We start from the raw sequence: 23878 nt of genomic DNA, 5'->3' as shown, positions 1-23878 counted from the left end.
ACCTGTCACTCCTGCTGTTCCTAAAGATCTACAAGAGTTTAGTCTTTAAGAGTTCTTCCTGCTGTGTGTTCAGAAAAGACATGAAAAGTACATTTTGTGTTTATTCTGACTTGGACAACTTTTTGAGGCATCCTGGTAATATGAAGGGTTCAAACAGCAGTAATAAATCAGCAGGATTTAACAGTCGCCACGTTTTCCCCCTTTCACAGACAAGCTTAAGTCTCATGGAAAATGATCCTCCAGGTATTTATGGCTCGTGCCACAGCTCAGATCTTCAAAGGTCATCAAGTGTTATAATTAATTATAAAGGAGTCAAAGTCCTGTTTCTTCAAAACATCAAATGATTAAAAAAAAATGTTTTCCACAAACAGGATAAATTATAAAGTGCTGTTAAGAATTGGCTGGCTTTCAGATTGTAGTTAATGAAGTGCAGTAAATTACAATGAATTTTCTTTTTTAAAAGGACGGTTTTCTGACTTAAAAGTACTCGTCCCCTCCATGAGTGACTTCTGTTCCGTGTTTGGGGGTTAAACATCAACATCATGTACAGAACACATTCAAAATAAAGTCCAGTGTTCCCTTTGGGTGCAGTGAGGAGTTACAGCAGTCTCTGTGTTGAAGGCATGTTTGTTTTAACTGGACGGTGTAGAAACTGTTCCTGGCTGCATGTGGTGTCGTTCTTCGTGAAAAGCTCGCTGGATGTTCAGAGCATTTGAGAGGCTGCACGTCACTGAAGATGACCGCAGGCTGGATCGAGCAGTCGCCAGTCCCATCTTCACCGTACTCCACAATCATGTTCCCCCCAAAATGTGGCTCCACACAGTTTAAAGTTACTGCGAGTGACCTGTGAGGCGAACAGAAACGAGTCTCAGAGAGCAAACAAACACTGACAGACTTTTGTTTTCTGGAAGCAAAGCAGTTAGTTTAAAGAAAAGGATTAAAACTAAACGTGGACTCAAAGGAGCTCTGTGGGACACTTAGCATCTTAGCTGCAGATTTAGAAGTTAAAGCACAAACCTCTTAGCGATCTGCAATCTCCTGATTTCCACACGTTTTAAAAAGTCATAGAAACAATTGCGGTTTACCAGCAGGAAAAACAGAGCATTGTGAGAATGTATACCTCCATCAAGGCTAAAGCTGGGACAGGAAGTGAGTTCCTGAATACCACCTGAAAGTATATGTAGATCTATCTGTAAACAAATGAAGCCAGCGTTTTAACTTTGACCTATCTTGTTTTAGAAAAGAATCCTAAAAGACTTCCTTGGTAGAGGCATACAAGAATAACTGCAGTCGCATGCCCACACACAACCAGGCTGGTCTGACTCAGATTTAATTTATCTGAAATGTAGGTTTTGCAAAAAAAAACCCCAACTTTGTCAAAGACTCTAAAACCTTCTAACACAAATAAAAAAAACAACAGAATGTGAAGAATTAACCGCTAAGACATTACGTACGAGACGACTGTGGTGTTGTATTGCAAGAATATCAGGTGAAATTGAAATGTACTGTCATGTAATACCACTAAGAACCACAGGGTGGTGCAGTGAGCCAGTGTAGCACGTAATTCCTGTTAACATGACAGAAAAAGATTTATGGAAATTCAGTTGTAGCGTTGTTTCCTCACATTCTGTTTACAACTTTAGGAAGGATTAAAAGTATCATTAATTTGACCTATTTTGCTTCAACTTATTTCATGTTATGCAGGCTGTTTTAAACAGTCAGTCTCACACAGTTTTTTCTATTCTTTGATCTCTATGATGTCAGAGAGATGGAAAATCAGAAGCTCTGCTCACTTGTTGTTCAACCATTCTGCTTATAAGGACAGCCAGTAGGAAGGCAGTTGGCTTAAAGGGGGAGGGGCTAAAACAGCTTGTTGTCCAAGCATGAGCTAGAGAAGGATTACTTTGAACCAAGAATCATGCAAAGCTGCTCTAGCAGAATAAATATGAACAGAACAGTTCCGCCTTAAATTAGTTTCTAACGAGTGAGGACATCTGCGTCGGTTAAAGCCGTGAACACACCGTGTTAGTAAAGCCTTTAATATGTAAACATGCCCCAAGTCGAAACTCAAGTGTCACACACGGCATGCAGCGGCAAATGTCGGACCTTAGTGGTCCACTCTGCTGGGGGGAGGGCTGGGATGGACCCCCCAGGGTGCGCCGTTCATATTCTTTCCTAAACCTGTTGTCAGTAAGTGAGGAGATTGTGAGTGAGTGAGGGGGAAATTCTCCAACAATGAAACAGTTAACAGCTGAAGTCACTTCCTGCATGCAGTGGCTTACCGCTGCCGTTGTAGCAGGGCTCTGTGGTCTCCCAGTTCATGGCTTTCTGGACGGCCTTCTTCCAGCGAGCGAAGCGGTACTCGCTCTCTGTTTGTGACGAGGAAACAAGTGTAAGTCATGTCGTCATAGTAACATCCACCAAATGCAGCAAATTACACCTAAAAGTCACTGAGTGGAAAACACTGAGATTACAGATTCAGTCAAAACTGATTTAAAGCTGAAGCTGTGTAAAAATAATAAGCTACACAAATATTTCTAAGATATTCACATTTGATGCCATTGCAAAGCAAAGACCACAAAACAGCACAGAGTGACACTGTTTTGAATTTTACTGCCCAGCAAATAACAAAAGAACATTTACATTACTTGAAAAATAAACACATCTGAATATATCTGCTAATTTTAAAGCTGATGGTAAAATAAGGAACATTTTCTCTGCACAAAGAAAAACACCATCATGCGCCTGAAGGGGGGAGGAGCCAGCCAATCAACCATCAGTTATGTTGACTCTTGCAGCATGTTGCTGTCACAGGATAAAAAACAACTTTAAGTTCACTTTAATCTATTAAATGGGAAATTAATGTTTTACACAGTGTTTTATTTCACTGTAAATGTTTAACAGCATCTGGACAAACAGAAACAACGGCTGACACTGTAAATTCTAAATTACATAGTGCTGCATAACATTAACCAAAACTCGAGGCCATCCTGCTCTGTGTTCTATTATCTGCTGTATGTCCTGTGTCATGTATGTCATATGATCCCATTGCAAGCTTTTCACTCTCACAGTCTTACCCTCAGGGTTTATCTGAGGCTCGTATCTCTCAGATGTGACATGTGGGAGCTGACCGGGACTCAGGCTCCATACGCCTACGCCCTCTGCTGCCCCCGCCGCCATGGCTACACCAAGAGCTGTGGTCTCGGACATGGTGGGTCGAACTGGAGCAACGTAAGACGGACGGTTAGAGAGTGACAGAGAGACATGTTCCCCCTGAGAGCGATCAGGCTCATCACTTCCTGTATTCTGGTTGCTATTTAAATGCAAAAATTCTTCATTTTCATAATATTTTTGGTGAAATCTTCAAGTCAGTGATTTGTTTTTTAAATTTCTTTAAAAGTTAGTTGCAGGAAGTCATCAGGTTGACATCAGCCATGTTGTATTTTCAAAATAAAAGCTTCCATGTAGTTTGAGGACTTCAGCCAGACTTTTTAAAGAGTCATTTTCTTTAAAATAAAATCTTCTAGTCAGCTATTGGAAATTAACTAGGTACTTTGACACCTAAGTTACAGAAATTAAAGCAGAACATAGGCAAATGTTCAAACAAAACCAAAAAACCTTTAGTGCTACACTGGTTTTTAATATATCTTCAGTTCATGAGGTCATGTTGTGGTTTTGTAAAATGTCCAAACTACTCAGGGGAGTAGTGCTGCTGTTTTTGTTTTTTTTGTGTGTTACTAGTCAGATCTATCATCCAGATAGTGCCTGATTGTTTTTTCAAAAGTGCAGACTGTGAGTAAAGAATAATCTTTACCATCAGACAGTGAGGACATTTTGTCATTTCTACATGTGACTAAACTTGTCACAGTGAACCAAACGGTCATTAGAGTCTCTAGTAAAGTCTCTAACAATCAAAAGGAGCAGCTGTTCAGCTTTGATGGGAAACATCTTACAGGTGATAAAATCATCCACTTACACAATGCTGGCAAAGTATTCTAATGAACAGGAAGATATGTGCGTGTAAAGTCAATTCATGTTTAACTGGTTAGCACAGGTACATTTCTGCCTTTACCTTCGACCTGTATATCAAAGTGTTTGTTTTAAATGGGTCAAATATCAGAATGGACAGTTTAAGGTTAAGGTTCAGCCTCGTGTCACCAGTTCCTCGATTTTAAAACACAGAGTTACTCTGAGTGTGTGTGCGTTTAGTAGTCGTACCTACAGGGATGCAGAGGATGTCGGCCTGCAGCTGCATCAGTAATCTGTTTGACGTCATCCCTCCGTCCACCTTAAGCTGCGTCAGAGGGACCCCGCTGTCCTGATTCATTGCATCAAGAATCTAACACACACACACGCACACACACTTCAATTCAACTACGATGAAACCCGTCTCTAACCCCTCTTTATTAACTCTTGTTGCATCTGAAATTCAGCCTAGCTGAAATACTACCATGCTCTGATATAGTGTTCAGTAAGCAAACCTGTATGTATCATAAACTCACGTTACACCTATGTGATCAATGCTTAGTGATAGCCCGGTTACACTCTTGTGTATCTTCTCGTTCTAGAGATGAGAAGAGGAGGCTCACCTCTCTGGTCTGGAAGCAGACGGCCTCCAGAGCAGCGAATGCCAAGTGGTTCCTGTTGGTGAACTGTGTGAGCCCACAGATGATGCTGCAAAACAGAGAAAGCAAAACTTTAATACTTTAATACAGAGACCAAACATTAAACTGTTCCACATTTACTACTGTGTTATTGGGCAGCACAGCAGAGCTCTGTCATGTTTTTGTGGCCTTGTGTTTTGTGTTTTTTTGTCATTGAATAGATATAGAATCACATGATCTTAAAACAACCTCTCCCCACATGTTCATACTTCGACACAGATTTTAAAAAAGTAAGAAGCAGACTGCTAATCTGATTGCTAAACACCGGATTTACATCAGAAGGAGCAAAAGCTTCATTTAAGGTTTTAAAAAGAGTCCAAATGTGCATCCTCCAAACTCTGTTAATGTGTCTTTTGAGGAACTGAAATTGAATGTGAATATACTAAATGTCTTTAAATATCGAGCAGCTGAGATGTTTTGTAGAAGCTCATCTCCATAAGTCACTTAACAGATCCTGACAAAAAAGCCCACCTGTTCGATTACCAGTGAGGGTGTCATCTCAGAGTTTATAATCAGCTTCCATCCTGTTTATTATTAATGCTGAGTGCACAAAATGTGGGTTTGGATTTTCCTACATTAGCTTTGGGGTTCCTCAGGGCTCAGCACCAGGCTCATAGCTGATCTTTTAACACATGCACTGTTATACATAGAAATATAGCCATTTCAACAAGCGTTCAAGCATAAAGGATTTCCTCAGTTTAGAATGAGCCTGGGCCGACTCGCTCACCCTCTTGCGCTGGGCTCCCAGTAGGGGGCGTAGAGCCCCGAAAAAGCTGGCACGAAGTAACAGCCGTACGACGTTCCTACTGCCGCTGCCAGTTTCTCTGAAAGAGAGGACAACAGGAGACGGAAGCAGACGTGATATTCAAGCACAAACCCCAGCGCCGAGTCCTGAATGTAATCAATGGTGAAGTGCACGTACCGATCTCTGAGGACGACTGCACCATCCCCATGTTGTCCTTCAACCACCGTACCACTGCTCCTGCTATGGCCACCGACCCCTGCAGGAAACAAGAAAAAAATAAGCAGATCCCAAAAATCAGACCAGAGCACAGACAGCCGTCACCGATCATAGTTATTTAATAGAGGCCACCACACACCTCGAGGGCATAGCAGGCCGGCTCGTCTTTTCCCAGTTTGTAGGCAACTGTGGTGAGCAGGCCGTGGTCTGAGATCACAGGCTGACAGATCACATGAAAATTATTACTGAGAGGGTGAAATATTTCTCACTAAAATTGTTATAGCAATAACTACAGTGGGGCAAAAAAGTATTTAATCAGCCACCGATTGTGCAAGTTCCCCCACCTAAAATGATGACAGAGGTCAGTAATTTGCACCAGAGGTACACTTCAACTGTGAGAGACAGAATGTGAAAAAAAATCCATGAATCCACATGGTAGGATTTGTAAAGAATTTATTCGTAAATCAGGGTGGAAAATAAGTATTTGGTCAATAACATAAATACAACTCAATACTTTGTAACATAACCTTTGTTGGCAATAACAGAGGTCAAACGTTTACTATAGGTCTTTACCAGGTTTGCACACACAGTAGCTGGTATTTTGGCCCATTCCTCCATGCAGATCTTCTCGAGAGCAGTGATGTTTTGGGGCTGTCGCCGAGCAACACGGACTTTCAACTCCCGCCACAGATTTTCTATGGGGTTGAGGTCTGGAGACTGGCTAGGCCACTCCAGGACTTTCAAATGCTTCTTACGGAGCCACTCCTTTGTTGCCCAGGCGGTGTGTTTTGGATCATTGTCATGTTGGAAGACCCAGCCTCGTTTCATCTTCAAAGTTCTCACTGATGGAAGGAGGTTTTGGCTCAAAATCTCACGATACATGGCCCCATTCATTCTGTCCTTAACACGGATCAGTCGTCCTGTCCCCTTGGCAGAAAAACAGCCCCATAGCATGATGTTTCCACCCCCATGCTTCACAGTAGGTATGGTGTTCTTGGGATGCAACTCAGTATTCTTCTTCCTCCAAACACGACGAGTTGAGTTTATACCAAAAAGTTCTACTTTGGTTTCATCTGACCACATGACATTCTCCCAATCCTCTGCTGTATCATCCATGTGCTCTCTGGCAAACTTCAGACGGGCCTGGACATGCACTGGCTTCAGCAGCGGAACACGTCTGGCACTGCGGGATTTGATTCCCTGCCGTTGTAGTGTGTTACTGATGGTGACCTTTGTTACTTTGGTCCCAGCTCTCTGCAGGTCATTCACCAGGTCCCCCCGTGTGGTTCTGGGATCTTTGCTCACCGTTCTCATGATCATTTTGACCCCACGGGATGAGATCTTGCGTGGAGCCCCAGATCGAGGGAGATTATCAGTGGTCTTGTATGTCTTCCATTTTCTGATGATTGCTCCCACAGTTGATTTTTTCACACCAAGCTGCTTGCCTATTGTAGATTCACTCTTCCCAGTCTGGTGCAGGTCTACAATACTTTTCCTGGTGTCCTTCGAAAGCTCTTTGGTCTTGGCCATGGCGGAGTTTGGAGTCTGACTGTTTGAGGCTGTGGACAGGTGTCTTTTATACAGATGATGAGTTCAAACAGGTGCCATTCAAACAGGTAACGAGTGGGGGACAGAAAAGCTTCTTACAGAAGACGTTACAGGTCTGTGAGAGCCAGAGGTTTTCCTTGTTTGAGGTGACCAAATACTTATTTTCCACCCTGATTTACGAATAAATTCTTTACAAATCCTACCATGTGAATTCATGGATTTTTTTTTCACATTCTGTCTCTCACAGTTGAAGTGTACCTCTGGTGCAAATTACTGACCTCTGTCATCATTTTAATTGGGGGAACTTGCACAATCGGTGGCTGACTAAATACTTTTTTGCCCCACTGTATATATTTTAAAAACAACATCTTACCTTGGTGCCTGTGTTTCTGAGCAGGAAGCAGCCAGTCCCATACCTTTACATGAGAATAAAACAGAAGCGTTAGACACGCGATTGGTTTATTGGTGACGTTAACTCATCTACAGTGTGGGTGCGCTGGTGTTTTGATTTTTGATATTCGCCACACTTAACAGATTTGCATAGTCCTCATGAGGAGGACAGAGAGCCTGTAGTGTCACATTTTAGCAGGTTTACAGCCAACCTGGGTATATTTGTTTTACGTTTCATGTCCACTTCCACTCGCTGGTTAGATTTAGAGAAAGCAGGTGGTTTGGGTTAAAACACACCTTAGCAACAGGAACAGAAATCGGGGGACAAAAATAAAGAAATGAGTACTCTTTCTGACTCCAATCAAGCACCTTTCTTGGGTTAGTTACTGTGACTTCTATCTCACAGAGTTGGTGAATCAGGAGGTGGGGAGATTACTCAGTTGATTGAGCAGGCACTGAGCGATGATTAAATCCACTGACTTAGCGTTTTGTTATAAACTGATAGATTTGTATGTTAACTGCTACAGTTTACTAAGTACTACCTTTCTTTAGAGTGAAAATAGCGACTTTACAATTTGCTGAAACACAGTAGAGACACATTTGAAGAGAACTCAATCGTATCAGTGTAGTGCAATTTAACCCAGTCCACATATCCCTATGATGATATTTATTAACAGCCTCAAATGTCATGTAATGTATTTTGTCAAGTTGAAAAAACACAATCTCTGTATTGAACATAGAAAAACAATGAATTGACGTCACCGTGATAAAGAAGGGAGCAGAGTGCTTACGTGTTTTTGGCCTGGCCTTCGTTGAAGCACATCTGACCAACCAGAGCAGCCGACTGGTCACCGAGACACTGACAGATCAAGTAGGACGTGTAAACAGTCATAGATGAGTGGATACAAACGCAAACATATCTGCTTCACCCTGGAAGCTCCAACCCAGCAGTTAACATAATTTTAAACCCACAGCCAGAAAATGACCTTTTGAAAAGGGGACCTTCCATATGCTACAGTGTGTTTCTGATCTACCCCACTAAACTACATAGTGATATGACCATTAAAATGTACCCAGGATGCACTTTTTAAGTTTCAAGGGAATTATGAGAAAACAGATCAAACAACCAGGATACCAATGCTTGTTTCTGTTCCTCTACTCTACAGAGATGAAACTGCTGCAGCTCATTCAAACTACGACAGACCTCAGATGATGCTGATGCTCAGAGACGGTTATTTTCCTTTTAAATTGATTTGGTTGCAGCTTAAATGTGTTTTGCAGCCCTGAACTGGTCTTGCTGACGTCTCCTGTACTTAAGCAGCTAGTTCAGACCCGCCCACGTGTACTTGGCGGGCCTGAACTGTGAAAGAGAGTGTGAAGATACCGCTTTTGCTTGGCTTCATTACATACAAAACAAATCAGCTGATTCTGAGGTGTCACAGGGCAGATTTTTCATTGGTCGAGCGAAATGGTCTCTACTCAGAAAAAAAAAAGTGGGAGGGAGCCATGCGTTGCTCCAGCACAGCGACAGCCTCGCAGCGGAACACAGACAGATGTGACTCATTAAACAAAGTTGCATAAGAGGGAAAAGCTCTTACCCCTGAAATTGGAACTCCTGCAAGTGAGCCGGATTTCTGGTTAGGAGACAGAAATGTGGACATGTTTAGATTCTGGATAAATGACCGCTGAGCTCAGTGCGACACAAAGAATGATATGAAAACCTTTAGGATGAAGCAGGAGGCCGTTTGCTGTGCAGGGAATCAGACTCGTGGCCCTGTAGCCAAGTATGCATCACACTGAGTTATCAGTGGTAATTACAGTTTAATAAAAGCTCCACAAGCGTCAAAGTGAGCATAGGATACTTTTATTATTTTAACCTAACTGAACCCTTTCTAGTTTTATCAGAACTGATTATTTATTCATTAATTCCAGTCATTAAAGAGGTCGGTCCTGCATGGAAAGATACATGTAGAGGCAAAAAAAGAAAAAGAAAAATGATCCGATCAATGAGGCAGAGAGAGAGAAACAAACAGCTGCTTCAGCTGATCTCTGGACCTCAGTCCATAGAGCACGTTGCATAAAAAAGCTTCGACATTAAAGTCAATGATGTTGTCGGGAGATGAGATAAGAGCCGCACGGCTTCTTATCAGGATGTTTATCAGGGAGAGGCCACAGAATGGGATTTTAAACAACTCAATGAACTCCTACCTACACTCCACAAATATACTATATACACACACACATGCAGAAAATATTTCTGTGTTGTGATTCACAACACACATGTAACACGTGCATTTGCACAGAAAAAAAACCTATTACTGATGAGGAGTCCATGGGCCATGGACGAGGTGCCTGCACCCCTGAAGGGCCATGGACAGGGTTTAAAATGGACCTCTGCAAGTGTGTAATTACACAAGCGGTCCAAATATATAGAAGAAATACTGCGTTACCTTATCTAAACAGTTTGTGCTCTGGGAGCTTTTTGGAGTATTTTATTCCAACTTTGTTTTATTGATTTCAGCAATGACATACAAAGTTAGCAACAGCAAAGTCAATCTTGATTTCAGAACAGTGGTATGTCCATTATACCCTCCAACCCCCCAACCCGAATTCTCCCCCTACCAGGTCCACACTAGACAAGACACCGCAGAGAACCAGTCTCTGCCCACACACACAAAAAAAACAACAAAAAAACCAAAACAACAACATCTCAGGACCCATACACATAACACGCATAACCCCCAAAAAACAACAACAACCACAACCCCCCCGCCCCGCAACCAAACAAACAAACAAAAACAAACAAAGCAAAAACAGAGAAAACAAAAGCAGAGAAAGGACCAAACAAAAGGAAAAACAAATAGATAAGGTATAAATAAGATAAAAATAAAAAAAAAACACATTATAATGTAGCTTCGCTCAGTTCACTTCAGACTCAGGAAGTAAAGTAATGGTGTCCACCAGCAAGAGAAATGATTTCCAGATTTTGTTAAATTCCCTAATAGAACCTTTTAGAGAGAATCTAAGTTTTTCCAGCTTTAAGTTAAAGAGTACATCTCTCACCCAATGATCATGAGTTGGGGGGTGGGGAAGCTTCCACTTCAACAGAATAAGCCTCCGAGCCAGTAAAGCGGTAAAGGCTAGGGCCTGTTTGAGGGGACCAGATAAGTTCAAGTCGGGAGGAATGCCAAAAATTGCGGAGAGTGGGTTAGGAGGGACAGTCTGGCCATATGCTTGGCTAAGTGTGTGTCGAATATATTCCTCCAAAATGCACTCAGTTTCGAACAAGACCAAAACATGTGGACATGGTTGGCAGGCGATAGTCCGCATCTGCTACAGGCATCACTAATGGTTGGATAGATTTTAGATAATTCTGCGTTTGTATAGTGTACTTTATAGACCACCTTGCACTGAATCAGAGCATGACAAGCACAAATTGAGGACGAGTGAATCAATTTCAAAGCAGAATCCCACTGCTGTTCTGGCAGGGTTGTCTGTAGCTTTTCCTCCTATCTCAGCTTAATATGAGAAATGGATTTGGGGACCAAAGCATCTAGTATTTTATACAAGGCTGATATCAGTCTGTTTTGATGAGGGTTCGTCTGCAGGATGATATCCAGATTTGTTTCTGGAGGCCGATTGGGAAAGTGAGGGAACTGCGTTTTTACAAAATTTCTAGCCTGAAGATAACGAAAAAAGTTGGAATTAGGCAGGTTGTATTTAGACGATAGGTCAGCAAAAGATAGAAAGGTGTCCTGACTGTACAAGTCCTTAACAGTCCTAAGTCCGTTATCTTTCCAACTCCTAAAGGCCGCATCAGTGTTTGAAGGTGCAAAATTACAATTTTTTGATAAAGGCGTTAGCAAAGACGGTCCAAGTAGCCCGAAGTATTTTCTGAACTGTCGCCAAATAGTTACCGTTTCCTTAGCTATTGGATTATCCCCAACAAGGGTTGGAGAAAAAGGGAGTGGTGAGCTGAGTATTGATGATAATGAGTAACAGCTAGATGCAGTTTCCATTTGTACCCAGGCTGGTGCAGGGGGGTCGTTATGAACCCAATGTAAAAGTTTTTGTATGTTAGCTGCCCAATAGTAGTGTCTAAAATTGGGCAGACCAAGACCGCCGTCAGTTTTAGAGGACTGAAGAATAGACTTGCGAATTCTAGCTTGTTTCCCTCCCCATATGAAATGTGACAGAATCTTTTCTAACTTGTCAAAAAATGCCTTGGTAAGAAGAATCGGGACATGTTGAAAAAGATACAAGAATTTTGGGAGGACACTCATCTTTATCAGGTTAACTCTCCCTGCCACTGACAATGGTAGAGAAGTCCAACAGTCACAATCTTTCCCAACATTTTCTAGTAGGGATAGAAAATTCTCCCTCATCATTTTACATATAGAAGAGGAAATAAAAACCCCCAAATATCTAAATCCGGTTTCTGTCCACTTAAAAGGCACTATTGAGTGGGGAAGAGCTCTGGCCAGGGAATTGAGGGGTTGCAACTCGCTTTTTTGATAATTGAGCTTATATCCTGACAGTGTACCATATTGGTCCAGTATGTCAAAAAGTACCGGGAATGAGTTTAGAGGGTCAGAAATGTACAGGAGCAAATCATCTGCATAAAGGGAGAGATTGTGGGTCACACCGAACCTTGTAATGCCTTTAAATCTATCCTCTGAACGCAGCCATATTGCAAGAGGCTCGATAGCAATGGCGAATAGGAGGGGTGAGAGAGGGCACCCTTGCCTAGTGCCCCTCTCAAGTGGAAAAGGCAAAGACAAGTTGTTGTTAGTACGAATACAGGTGGATGGCGAGGAATATAGTAGCTTAACCCAGAGAATAAAGTCAGCCCCTAAGCCAAACCTATCCATCACCTCATAGAGGAAGCTTCACTCAACGCGGTCGAAAGCTTTCTCCGCGTCAAGAGATACCACAACCTCTGGAATTGAGTTGCACGATGTATGGATAATATTCAAGAGGCGTCTTGAATTGTCATATGAGTGCCTGCCGGCCATAAATCCCGTCTGGTCAGAGGCGATAATTTGTGGCAGAACACGTTGTAGCCTAAGTGCGAGGATTTTAGATAGTATTTTAAAATCAATATTTAAAAGAGAAATTGGTCTGTAACTGCTGCACAACAGAGGATCCTTGTCCTTTTTCAAGATTAAACAAATAGTAGCTTCGGACAAAGTCTTGGGTAATTGACATTTTGAAAAGGCTTCATTATACATATCTTTCAACAACGGTGCCATAAGATCAGAATTGGCTTTATAGTATTCTGCAGAGTAACCGTCAGGGCCCGGCGATTTACCTGTGTTTAAGGATTTAATGGCTTCTTGTACCTCTACTACAGTAATAGGTCCCCCTAATCCCTTCGTCAGATCACTATCTATTCTTGGAAAATGTATATTTTGGAGAGTTTCTTCTGATAGAGGGGGAGAGCTTGAAGTGTACAGATTGGAATAGAAACTTACAAATACTTCATTAATTCCCTCTTTTTTGGAGTATTTTAAATACAATTATCTGAACAACAATAATACGACTGCAGTGCATTGATTTGTACTTCCAGACTGTCCAAGGAGGTTAAGCTCCAGTTTTGGTGAAATTCTAGGCATACACTGTACCCACACAGTTTGTGGCTGTAGGTTGCTAACCAAGCCATATAGGTTTAGTTGGAAATGTAGGAATGCACCTTCAGAAGTCCAGCATGGTGACATTTATCCTTTATATGGAAAGAGGTTAAAAACACTAATTAATATGATTTATGTAGGAAAAATATCTACTGAATTAATTTAAATGTAATTAATTTAAAAAATGTAGGATTGGATGAAGTCATGCATGCATCTGGATGTATGGAAAAAACTGTGCAGCATAAATCCATCAGAATAATAAACGTTCAGCTGGAAATCTTCAGCAGACCTTCACTATCTACACTGTCTGTACATTATCACCTCTCCTGATGCTTCTTATCAAGTTTTATAGCCATTACAGTAATAACAACATTTTAACGAGACCATTCACCAGAAATATTTATGGTTCGTGTCGGTATCAGGTTGCACAGATTTCACATATCTCTTCTTTGAGTTGTAGAGGGAAAAAAAAGGTTGTTTCAGGTTTGTGACCTCAAAACACAAATGGTGTCACAGAAACAAACACACAGCGTGCTGTGAGGCGTATCTGAGCTCACCATCCAGCCGTATATCTCAGACGAGCTTCTGACGCTGGGCAGGATTTCCATCGGGATGTCAAAGTACCTGAAAGGAGCATAGCAGGAGTCTGTCATGAGGTTGTAGGTTCATAATAAAAACAAACACAAAGGCACTTATAGTTTTTCTTTTTTTTTGATGAGGTCTTTGTTCTATTTTCTGTCCTGTTGTTCTGTGTTTTAATCCCCAGATTGCTGCAGATGAGGAAGAACAGACAACAAAGGAGAAAGTGGCAACAATGTGACTTTAAAAATGTAGCTTTTCACACGAGGTTTCTTTAAACTTTAAATATAAATCAAATCAATTAAAAACAAGGCAGACATTGATCGGATGCCAAGTTAAGCCCGTCCAGCCCGTCTCCAAGGGCAACCTGCAGCCTCAATGTAGGGGGCAACGAGGATTGGCCTGGGCAAACCACAAGCAATCAAAAGCAAACTACATGAGAGCTCCTCACCAGTACAGGAAGGATGTCCGGTGTAAAATCTTTTACAATCGAATATATGACTCCGATTATTTCGATACTGGGATGGTTAAGTCTGCATGAAGGCACGTGAGCCACTTTAGCAACCTCTAAGCAGAGCAGCAAGATGAAGAAGAAGAAGAATCATGACTGAAATTAAATCTGGAGGAGTTCGACAAAACGGAGCTAAAACAGAGTGTTTGTTTCTCTCTCACTAAAGCTGGGGAGCTGACTCTGAATAATCAGGTGAAGACCAGTCCATTCTTTCTGTGCTTTTATGACTCAAAAGAAATAAAATGTATTGGTGCAGCATTTTTTCCACTGCTTCAAAGCTCAGCCAACTGCATAAAACAAAAGATGGCTCATTAACTCCCTGAATGGGAAGTGAATGAGCTTTTACTGGAGTGTGCAAACAGATACGCAGACGATAACCTTAAATGCTTTATTCTGTGTGTGACAATTAAGCAGCAACCTCCATGGCTAAAACATGAAACCAAAAACTGCAGTTCCTTTAGCCGCCACTTGAGACTGCATTAAAAACTTAGTCCATCCCCAAAACATCCAATTTTACAGCAGAAATAAAGACATAACATATGCATCACTCATCTGTTTAAGTTGCAATAAAGTTTGCATTATTAGGGGTGTGGCGTCTCTGACTGACAGATTTATGGCGACACAGGTAGCTGTAGCTGCTAGCTCTTTGCTAGGCTTCACCCGGCCTGAACTAGACCTCTGTTCTGTGTTTGTGCTGTTGGAGCCTTTTATTACCTAATATTTAATTCAGATGAATTCAGTTGTTATTTAATGTTATTAACACTAATTGGTTGGCTCTCTGATGCTCTTATATAGTTTGTTTGCTAACCTAGCTAGCTAGCATTAGCCAATAACACAGCTTTTCAGGCCCTTCGTGCAAATATGGTCACTCTGGCTCCACAATCCAACATGGCAGTGGCCAAAACATTTGGATAGGCTGTGGCACCCATCCTTTATATACAGTCTATAGTGTACAGGGTATAGTGTGAATCACCTGCAGAGTTCAGGATCCCAGTCCATGGTGTGAATGTTGAAGAGCATGGTGCGACTGGCGTTTGAAACGTCTGTACAGTGGACCCCGCCGTTCTTTCCCCCTGTTAGACACTGGGGGGTGGAGGGGTGGGGGTGTTAAAAGAACAAATCACACACTCATGACAGAAGTAGAGGTACAGGTTCAGGTCTTACCCAGATGATCCAGGAGTCCACCGTGCCAAACATGGCACGCTGGCTCAGGAAAGCCTCATGCACCTCGTCCACGTTGTCCAGCAGCCATCGCAGCTTCACTGCACTGAAGTAAGTGCTGATGGGAAGGCCTGTTTTATGCTGTGGAGATTAAGAATAGAAACAGAGATCAGAAAGATATTTCAACAAAGAAAGCAAGAGTCCTGCCTTCTTTCAGATTTCTGATTCAAAGTAGATAACAAAGTCACTACTACACCCCCAAGTGTTCCTCTGACCCACACAACTTGCCCTGATTAAGTTGTTACCAATTTCTTATCAATCATCTCTCACCCTGAGGTGGTTCTTGTTTCTTCCCGGAGCTTTGTTAATGAGCCTCTCTACCGTCGACTGAGTACGAAGGTCCAGCCAAACTAAACACAAAGCAGGAGAGGAGAAAGATTCAAACACGGGAACCCAAAACATTGGCATTAGTTTTGTGAGAAAACAGCAACCTCAATATGTAGTTGTAGATCTAAGCTTCATAAAGACTAACTCTTTAATCAGAGGCCAGGCGGTCTCAGCGTAATGAATAAAAACTGAGTAATCAGGACACATTTTCCTCAGTTTCTAAAGAAATGGCAGGAATGCCGAGGACCAGCTGAAGTTTGAGACAACACAAGAACTTTGTTTAACTAATCACGCTCCTTACAGCCCTCTGACCTGATCTTCATTTAAATTCTGTGGTTAAACCTCAAAGAGGATCCAAGGCAACAGAGCTCCAGGTCTTTTTCAGGATGGATGAGAAATGAGACTCACAGCTCAGCGTTCCCAGGGTTTGTTTGAATGGGCATGGGCATAATCCCAACTCTAATTTTAGCTTCTTTATTTTTCATCTTTCTGGAAGAACAAGGCCATCCACAATGTATTAGTGAACAATGTCCTTGCTTTTATTTTGAAAGATTGGTCACTATTAACCAGCTAAACTTGAGTCCTTCCTGTCTAAGGTTTCAATGTGTGATATTTTATTATATATACTTCTACTAGCCAGGCTGCTGGTGCAGCTGTGTGGTCGTTTTCACACATGAACTCTGGAGCACGCTGTGGAACCAGGTCGGGATTTTCCCCAGTTGAGCTTCATCACACAAAGCACAGCAGGAAAGTAAAATGCCACTTTGAAAATACAACTTTTGCTAGAGTGAATCCCGCAGGAGGCAAAACAGGAGACCGTGTGGACTTTGTATGAGCAAACCACCACGTTAACTTCTGTTTAATTTTCAACCTAACTTGGATATGGGAGTTCTGCACCTCTGTCTGATGATGCTGTGGTGCATTTTTTGAAAATGGCTAACATTAATCTGAGAGCCCGACTTAAACTTCAAATTATTGCAAACTGCAAATAGATAGTAAATTATCCCAAACAGAGCATATCAATAAGATAGCTGCTAAAAACAGTTTGAAATCAGGTTATATCATCAGACCCACTAATAACACCAAAAACCAGGAAAACTGGATTTAACAACATCTGTCTGTCAGCTTCTGGTCACAGCGACAAACTGACACAATGAATTTGGACTTATTTTTACTACCATTCTACACATTGTCATTGTTGTCATGGCAAAAAGTGATTGCTGGTATTTAGATTGAAGAGATTTGTTCCTGTTAAAAGGGAGTTTTCCCTCCCCACTGTTACCATGTGCGTGCTCACAGCGGGTGGTATGATTGTAGGGGGTTTCTCTGTGAGGTCTTTACCTCACAATATAGAGAGATTGAGGCAACTGCTGTGGTGATTTGGTGTTATATGAAGAAAAGTGAACTGAATTTATTTTATATATGACTCCATTGTAAATCCTGTTAACTGCAGGTTATTTTCCAGCATGAACGGGGATATTAGACATAAAAAAGCCACATAAAAACATCTGCGTTCACTTTTTGGCCCAAAACCTGATTAAATAATATGAAGGTGACACACCTTTTGAAGAAAATTGCTTTGCGGTGCCTTTTCTCCTGCTGTGAGAAGTTAAGCACTAACATTTTGTTAAAAAAAAAAAACTTTGCTAGCTTTTGTTGGCTGTTCATAGCTCAAGCAGTGCTCTGATCAGTGAACAGCTGACACAACACCCCCCAGTCGAATCAGGGGACTGAAGAGCTCGCTGATAAACTGGCTTTTTAAACTGAAAGCCTGTGTGAGTGGGAGTGGCTGCTGCTGGATCACAGCTCTGATGGTTTTTGGCGGGGCAGGAACAGACACGACACAGGATGCTTCAACCTGATGTAATCAAGTCATGCCCCGAGTCGTTTCCCACATTACACAATCCACTTTTTTTACAGCTCGGTGAGTCTGACACCGATGTAGAAATCCAAAAATACTGATGCTGACGCTCTCACCGATGGCGTTGTAGAGCGGCTCGCCGGTGTCTTTGTCCCAAACCAGGGTCGTCTCTCTCTGATTGGTCACTCCCACCGCTGAAAACAAAAAAAAGGATAAATTTCAATGAATTTGCCCCGATGCCCTCATTTTCTACCCCGTCTTCCACCGTCAGCGTCCTACCTTTGATGTTGGAGACGTCAATGTTGAGCTTGCAGAGCTTCTCACAGGTCCTCTCAATGCACTCGTGAACAGACTGCATGATCTCCCGCGGGTCCTCCTCCACCCATCTGGCCAACACGCAAACACACAGAAAACACACGCGTGCATGTTTAAAACCCGTTTGAAATCTGCGACAGATGAAGTTTTGAGACTTTTCAGGATGTGAAAATCCAGAGTGCTTCAAATTTTTATGAAAAACATGATAATCAAGATCAAATTAAAATCTGGGAAGCCTATTTACTGCTTTTATAGACCAATAGAAGCATTTTAAAAACTATGATCTGGCACACCAGCCAGACCCAAGCCAATGCAGTGGTTTAACAAAGGGAGTTATCCACTTCACTCTGGATGAGTTGTAGTTTTCTGATTTTTTTACTCAGACCTGTAAAGACATTGTTATAACTGTCTAACCTGTAGACGTGCATGTTAGAACTTCTTCTGACAGAAATCCTTAATTTTTTCTACATTTTAAGGTTGTAAAAAGCCGACTTCATTAACAGAGAAAAAGTCTCGCTTGTAGATGTTTCCATGGTTCCACGGCCCGAATGATCACCTGCAGCTTTGTGAGATTTGCATTCAGGAAGAAAACACCTTAAGTTTACAGCCTGCTGTAATTTCTGTCTGGGTGTTCTGGATCTGCAGTACAGCCGGTCAGTCTGTCTCTTGTACCGGGTCACACATGCCAGCTTGTTAGGAACAAAAATGAAATAAAACCTGGACCTTAGACTCAGTTTGTTACATATCAAATAAAGTTATGTGATTAAAAGGTGGTTAAACTGTAACTTAGTAGCCTGTTAAAAAGACACCAGAGGAGGGGGGAGGTGCTGCTGTTACAAGCTTTACAGTTCTATCAACACATATCTGTGTAACTGCGAAAGACTCCTATATAAAGCAAGAGTTAAAATTCAGAAGAAAGAATATTAACAGGTTTGAGCTATTTTCATTGGGTTATATTATATTGGTAAGTGAAAATATGTGAATCAAAGTGATAAACGGTGGCGGTCCGAATGAGATTTTGAAGGATAAGAAACCTGCCGGTCTGCTGACTACAAAGGAAACTCAATGTGACTGCAGGAAGAAGCTTTAGCCTCTATATGGATGAGCAGGTAAACTTAACTGCTATCACATCAAAAAAGTCAGCCAGTGCATTACTGAAAACCAGTATGTGGATGAGACAGAGGTGTTTCAGAGAAGTGGGCAGGAAGTGATGTGGACAGACTTTTTTATTTTTCAACTGTTAGGCATGCAGGTGGAAATATCTGCTGTTAACAAACATGCCCTGCTATCAGACATGCAGGTGAAATAAAATGGACAACAGCTCAAAGGATAATCTGTGAACTACTCCCAGAGAAAGACAAGCTGAAGCTTTTACAGTGGCCCTCGCAGTCCCCTGACCGCAGCGTTGCCAAAAATGAATGGAAGTGTGTTTACTTTGTGCCACGGTGCCTTTCAACAACGGCTTGCAGCTTTCTCAAGAACATTCAAACTGCACATCCCCAAAGAAACCAACATTTAAAAAAATGAAACATAAAAACTAAACTCCTGTATTTCTGCTCTTTATCTTCAGCGTGTGCACATATTTGATTGAAGGCCCAGTGTGATGAATCTCTGTGATTAGTTTCTCTCCTCTGCTCTCTGCTTCACAGCTGAATGAGTAACATTTGATCAAAGGACAGCGTTTTTATCATCAGCTTCCTGATGGCATTGTTTTTTTTGTTTTACCAGCTTCGGCCTCAGTAGACAACTGAGCCGTCACCTGAAAACTGGACTCCTGTGAGTGCACAAAGACTTGAAGTGCAAAGCATCCTGTTATTCCACCAACTATTCAAGCAACACGGATCTCAGGCTGGGTGTGCAGAGATAATAAATACTGCACATAGGTGTGCAATCTGTTGCACCAGGACAATATGGTGGATACACACAGTGTCTAATTGTGATAATTTGAAGTTCGAGTCACTCACCCCTCTTTGGGGAAACTCTGGTTGATCTCTACTTGGTGGTGACTGATCAGTTCAGCTGTTTTTGCGTTGAACACCTGCAGAGAAACACAGCTCATTAGAAGCAGGAACAGAAATATTAAAAGCTTCATTTAATTAGGGAGCAAATTAAAGCTGCCACAGTTTAATTTTTCCAGTTATGTTTTTCCTTCCACCCACTGAGGAGTGGAAAGACGATATTGATCACTGGCTCGATCGCCTCTGGGTGCTGCCAGAGTATTGTAGAGAAGAAGGGAATTAACACGAGGCAGGACTTTCCCTGTCACCTGCAGTCAGACAGAAGTCAGCGTTTCTTCTGATTAAGTAATAGGATAAAGCTCCGTGCAGCACCACCCTCCTCTCACCGTGCGTTCACTCAGCTACAGGAAATCCTTGTTACGCTTTTAGGACATGTGATCCAAGAGTAGTTTCAACCCTAAAGTCTAAACTTTAGACTTCCTGACTTACTTTACACTGGAAATCTAACAGGAACAAACTAAGCCTGTAAAAAGAGAGAGCATTGATGCAAGGAGGATGTCTGATGTCATCTTAGTTCAGTTGCACCATCAGTGTTAAAAGTCTGAATCATCACGCTTACTGAAAACTGATGAGAACTGAACTCAGTCTGAACTTGTTTTTTTTTACCTGCTCCCAAAAAAAAATGTGACCTCACAAATACTGATCGTTGCAAATTTCAATCAGTGCTGCGGTCCCACAGAGGACGGGGCCACGCTCACTGATTCAAAAACTAATAAGCATATAAAACAACATCCTCTGCACCCACAGACCCAATCTGTGACAAATACACAAATAAAACAATAAAGCTGCTTCTCTTCTGAGTTCCTCATCTTGATTTCAACTCCACTGTCAGCTGCTGACTCTAGGGCTGATTCTCAATCATCCACCCACAGCTTAGACATGTATTCTGCCCTTCTGACTGTTAATGACACCTCAAAAAAAGGAAGGGAACACTGGATCATCAGAGCATAACTAAAAGTCAGGTAAACGTCAGGGATATCAAAGTCTCCAGGTCTTCTTCTTCTCTTTTTGGCTGCGCTCCTCTGGGGTCGCCAAAGCAGATAACCTCCCTCCATCTCACCCCATCCCTTACCCAACCCTCAGCATCTGTGAACCTCCTCTTCCTCCTTTCCCTCTTCCGCACACATCCAAACATCTCAGCCTTCCCTCTCTAATTTTGCCTCCAAACTGCTCACCCTGAGCGCTCCATCTCATGTACTCATTTCTAAACTCGCGTCCAGTTGGGAAGCCGATTGTTTGCCGTGTCTCCAGGCACAGTGTCAGGAGCGTGGAGTAGACCCAGCAGCAGGGATGGTATCTGCTTATTAATGCGAGGCGGATCAGGAGGAGTACTGCCAGAGTCAGAGGCATGTCTCTGATTGAGATATCAGATACTCTGTGAGGGTCACATGAGGGCATTTTAGTGGGACTTGTGCTCACAGCCTGGCTGGCATTTTCCAGAGAACACCAGAACTGGCAGGTCCACCACTGATGCTCTCTTCTCTTCACAGACGAGAGCAGGTTCACAGAGTCTGGAGACACCGTGGCGAGCGTTATGCTGCCTGTAACATCATCCAGCATGACCAGCCTGGCAGTGAGTCAGTGATGGTCTGGGGAGGCGTATCCTTGGAGGGTCACGCAGGCCTCCACGTGCTAGCCAACAGCACCCTGACTTCTGTTACATGCCAGGTTCTCAGACCTCCTGTTTGTGCAGGGCAATCCCTGGCTTCATGTACCCGGAGTGTGCAGGCAGTTCCTGGATGATGGAGGCGCTGATGCCTTTCTCTCACATTCTCCAGACCTGAATCCAACTGAGACCCTCTAGGATGTTATGAATCTATATTCTGGAGTAACACCATGACGGAGGACCACAAAGTAGCAAATGCAACACCGTAAAGACGCAGTAAAGTTTGTTTTTATGAGATCATTACACATGTATACACAAACGAAGGCTCTGTGACAATTTTGCAGTTGATCCGCAGCCAAATGATCAAGAGTCAAAATCAGGCGTTAGGTTAAAGTTTTACTGCTGCTCAGAACGACCGTTATGTCAGCTGATGATGACACAGGAAAGGCCTTTATTTTCAGAGAGTTCAGCACCTGTGGACGTTTAAATCTCAAGCACCAAAAAGAAATTCATTTATGATTCATTTATGAGTAGAAGCTCTTACGTGTCAGAAAAACCCACAAATCTGAATTTCTCTCTGTGCACTCCAACAGCACTTTTACCTCCTCTGAGCCCCTCACTGCTCATGCTCTGTGCCAAAGCTCGATTTTCTAGCTGACCTGGTTGAGGAAGTCCAAATTTGTTCAAAGTGATCATTCAGCTGAACTGATTTTAGCTCTTTGTAGATGCACCTGAACCCCATCCAAAGCAGGTGGAAGCTACAGGTCAGTGTGCTGCTCCAGTCCACTGGTTGCTTTTTCTATTTAAATCTCTGTTTAAATAGAATCATCGTGATGTTCAAGCTCGTTTCTGAGCCGAGCACAACACAGACATAAGTCACGTGGTGATTTGCACTTCATCCACGATTACAGCTGTTTGGCCAAAGCCTCTGAGCACAGGACAGAGTCTCCGTAGTCTGCTGTCCCAGCTGCTCCCGGGCCCTGAACACAACATGAAAACAGCGAAACTTCACTAAAACTCACCAGAAACCTCGTGGAGCTCGTGCCCTGATCAATAGCAGCAACCAGCGGGTCCATTTTTATTCTCTTCTTCTTTAAAACGAGTGTTAAACACAGCCGGTGAATCTCTGCTTTAATCTAACACGACTCCTCGGTGAGGTGGAGAAGGACAGCTGTGCACACTGACACAGACCTCCTCTGCCATCACCGGAACCGGCCCGCAGCGAGCGCAGTCTCCGATTGGCTGCTCGCTCAGAAGGCGTTGGTCACACTCCGACCAATCAGCTGTGAGGGTCAAGTTCACCCAAAACAAACAACAACAAAAAAAAAAAACAAAAAAAAAAACGAAGACACATAAAACCAAAAGTAACTAAAAATAATAGATAACGGAATTTTAAAACATCTGGATCTTATTCAAAAATGCAAAAAAAAACCCCACATTAAAAAAAAAAAATTAATATCAAATATCATTAAAAAAAAGTTCTACATAACAGAAACATCTTTAAACATCTCCAAATAATAATAATAAAAACAATAAAGTAAATATTTAAAAAATAATAAATTTGGGGCAGATAACCTTCACAGTTGAACCCTCAGACATGGCCTTCATGTCTGTACAGGCGCTGTGGAGAGCATCCTCACACAGAACATGACATCGTGGTTTGGGAACAGCTGTGTGAAGGACCAAAAAGCTCTCCAGAGAGTGATCCGTACAGCAGAACGCTGCTGCAGGATTGCTCTCCCCCCGCTTCAGGACACCTACACCAGGAGATGCCGGACTAGAGCAGCGCAGATACTGAAGGACCCGTCCCATCCTGGCAACAAACTGTTCCAACTTCTGCAATCTGGTAGAAGGTTCCGCATCTTCCGGGCAAGGACAGAGAGACTCAAGAGGAGCTTCTATCCCCAAGCCATTCGTGCCCTAAACACACACACCCGCCCTCTCACATCATCTATAACTGACTGAGACAGGACTCTTCCAGACACTCTAAACCAAGGCACAATGTACATTTCAATTCCTTTAATTTTAAATATGTTTATATTGTCTATCCTGTAAAATAGTCAGATGTCTATTCATATTAATGTACAGAATTCACCTGCTTGCTGCTACTACTGCACATTCACCCAATGTATATACTATATGTGTATATATATATATATATATATATATATATATATATATATATATATATATATATAATGTTTTTCCTCTACACCCCCCCCAATTTTTTTGCACATGTCGAGGAGC

At 42.3% G+C, this 23878-nt stretch overlaps 1 protein-coding gene across 3 annotated transcripts; it reads right to left on the bottom strand.

Annotated features, from left to right (window-relative positions):
- Positions 1-696: 696 nt before the first annotated feature.
- LOC146651448 (glycerol kinase-like) lies at positions 697-22841 on the bottom strand. Of its 3 annotated transcripts, XM_085384316.1 has the most exons (20): positions 22654-22841; positions 19972-20045; positions 17972-18078; positions 17809-17886; positions 15775-15854; positions 15448-15585; positions 15257-15366; positions 13751-13817; positions 9162-9197; positions 8355-8422; positions 7547-7589; positions 5765-5845; positions 5587-5665; positions 5392-5488; positions 4590-4674; positions 4219-4339; positions 3078-3221; positions 2283-2369; positions 2107-2181; positions 706-844 (listed from the first exon to the last, which is right to left on the bottom strand). In XM_085384316.1, the coding sequence occupies exons 1-19, from the start codon at positions 22705-22707 to the stop codon at positions 2108-2110; spliced, it is 1623 nt and encodes a 540-aa protein (XP_085240442.1). In that variant the 5' UTR covers positions 22708-22841; the 3' UTR covers positions 706-844; position 2107. The 3 variants fall into 3 exon arrangements, 2 of the variants coding, with proteins under 2 accessions (XP_085240443.1, XP_085240442.1); XM_085384317.1 differs by lacking the exon at positions 2107-2181 and having other exon boundaries at positions 697-844; XR_014907895.1 differs by lacking the exons at positions 706-844; positions 2107-2181 and having other exon boundaries at positions 4223-4339.
- Positions 22842-23878: the final 1037 nt, after the last annotated feature.

This window comes from Rhamphochromis longiceps, linkage group LG16, assembly GCF_057381845.1.
Source record: "Rhamphochromis longiceps isolate RC_006_pf linkage group LG16, R_longiceps_female_GT1.1, whole genome shotgun sequence".
Lineage (NCBI taxonomy): Eukaryota > Metazoa > Chordata > Actinopteri > Cichliformes > Cichlidae > Rhamphochromis > Rhamphochromis longiceps.
This window is presented reverse-complemented; position numbering and strand designations above follow the sequence as displayed.

What these genes read in the sequence shown, in the direction of transcription:
- LOC146651448 (XM_085384316.1), bottom strand. Translation starts at nt 22,707, where the DNA reads ATGGACCCGCTGGTTGCTGCTATTGATCAGGGCACGAGCTCCACGAGG. An exon ending in TGGGATCCTGAACTCTGCAG is followed by an intron (nt 13,818 to 15,256) that starts GTGATTCACACT and finishes TGCTCCTTTCAG; the next exon opens with GTACTTTGACATCCCGATGG. An exon ending in GCAGTCGTCCTCAGAGATCG is followed by an intron (nt 5,489 to 5,586) that starts GTACGTGCACTT and finishes CCTCTCTTTCAG; the next exon opens with AGAAACTGGCAGCGGCAGTA.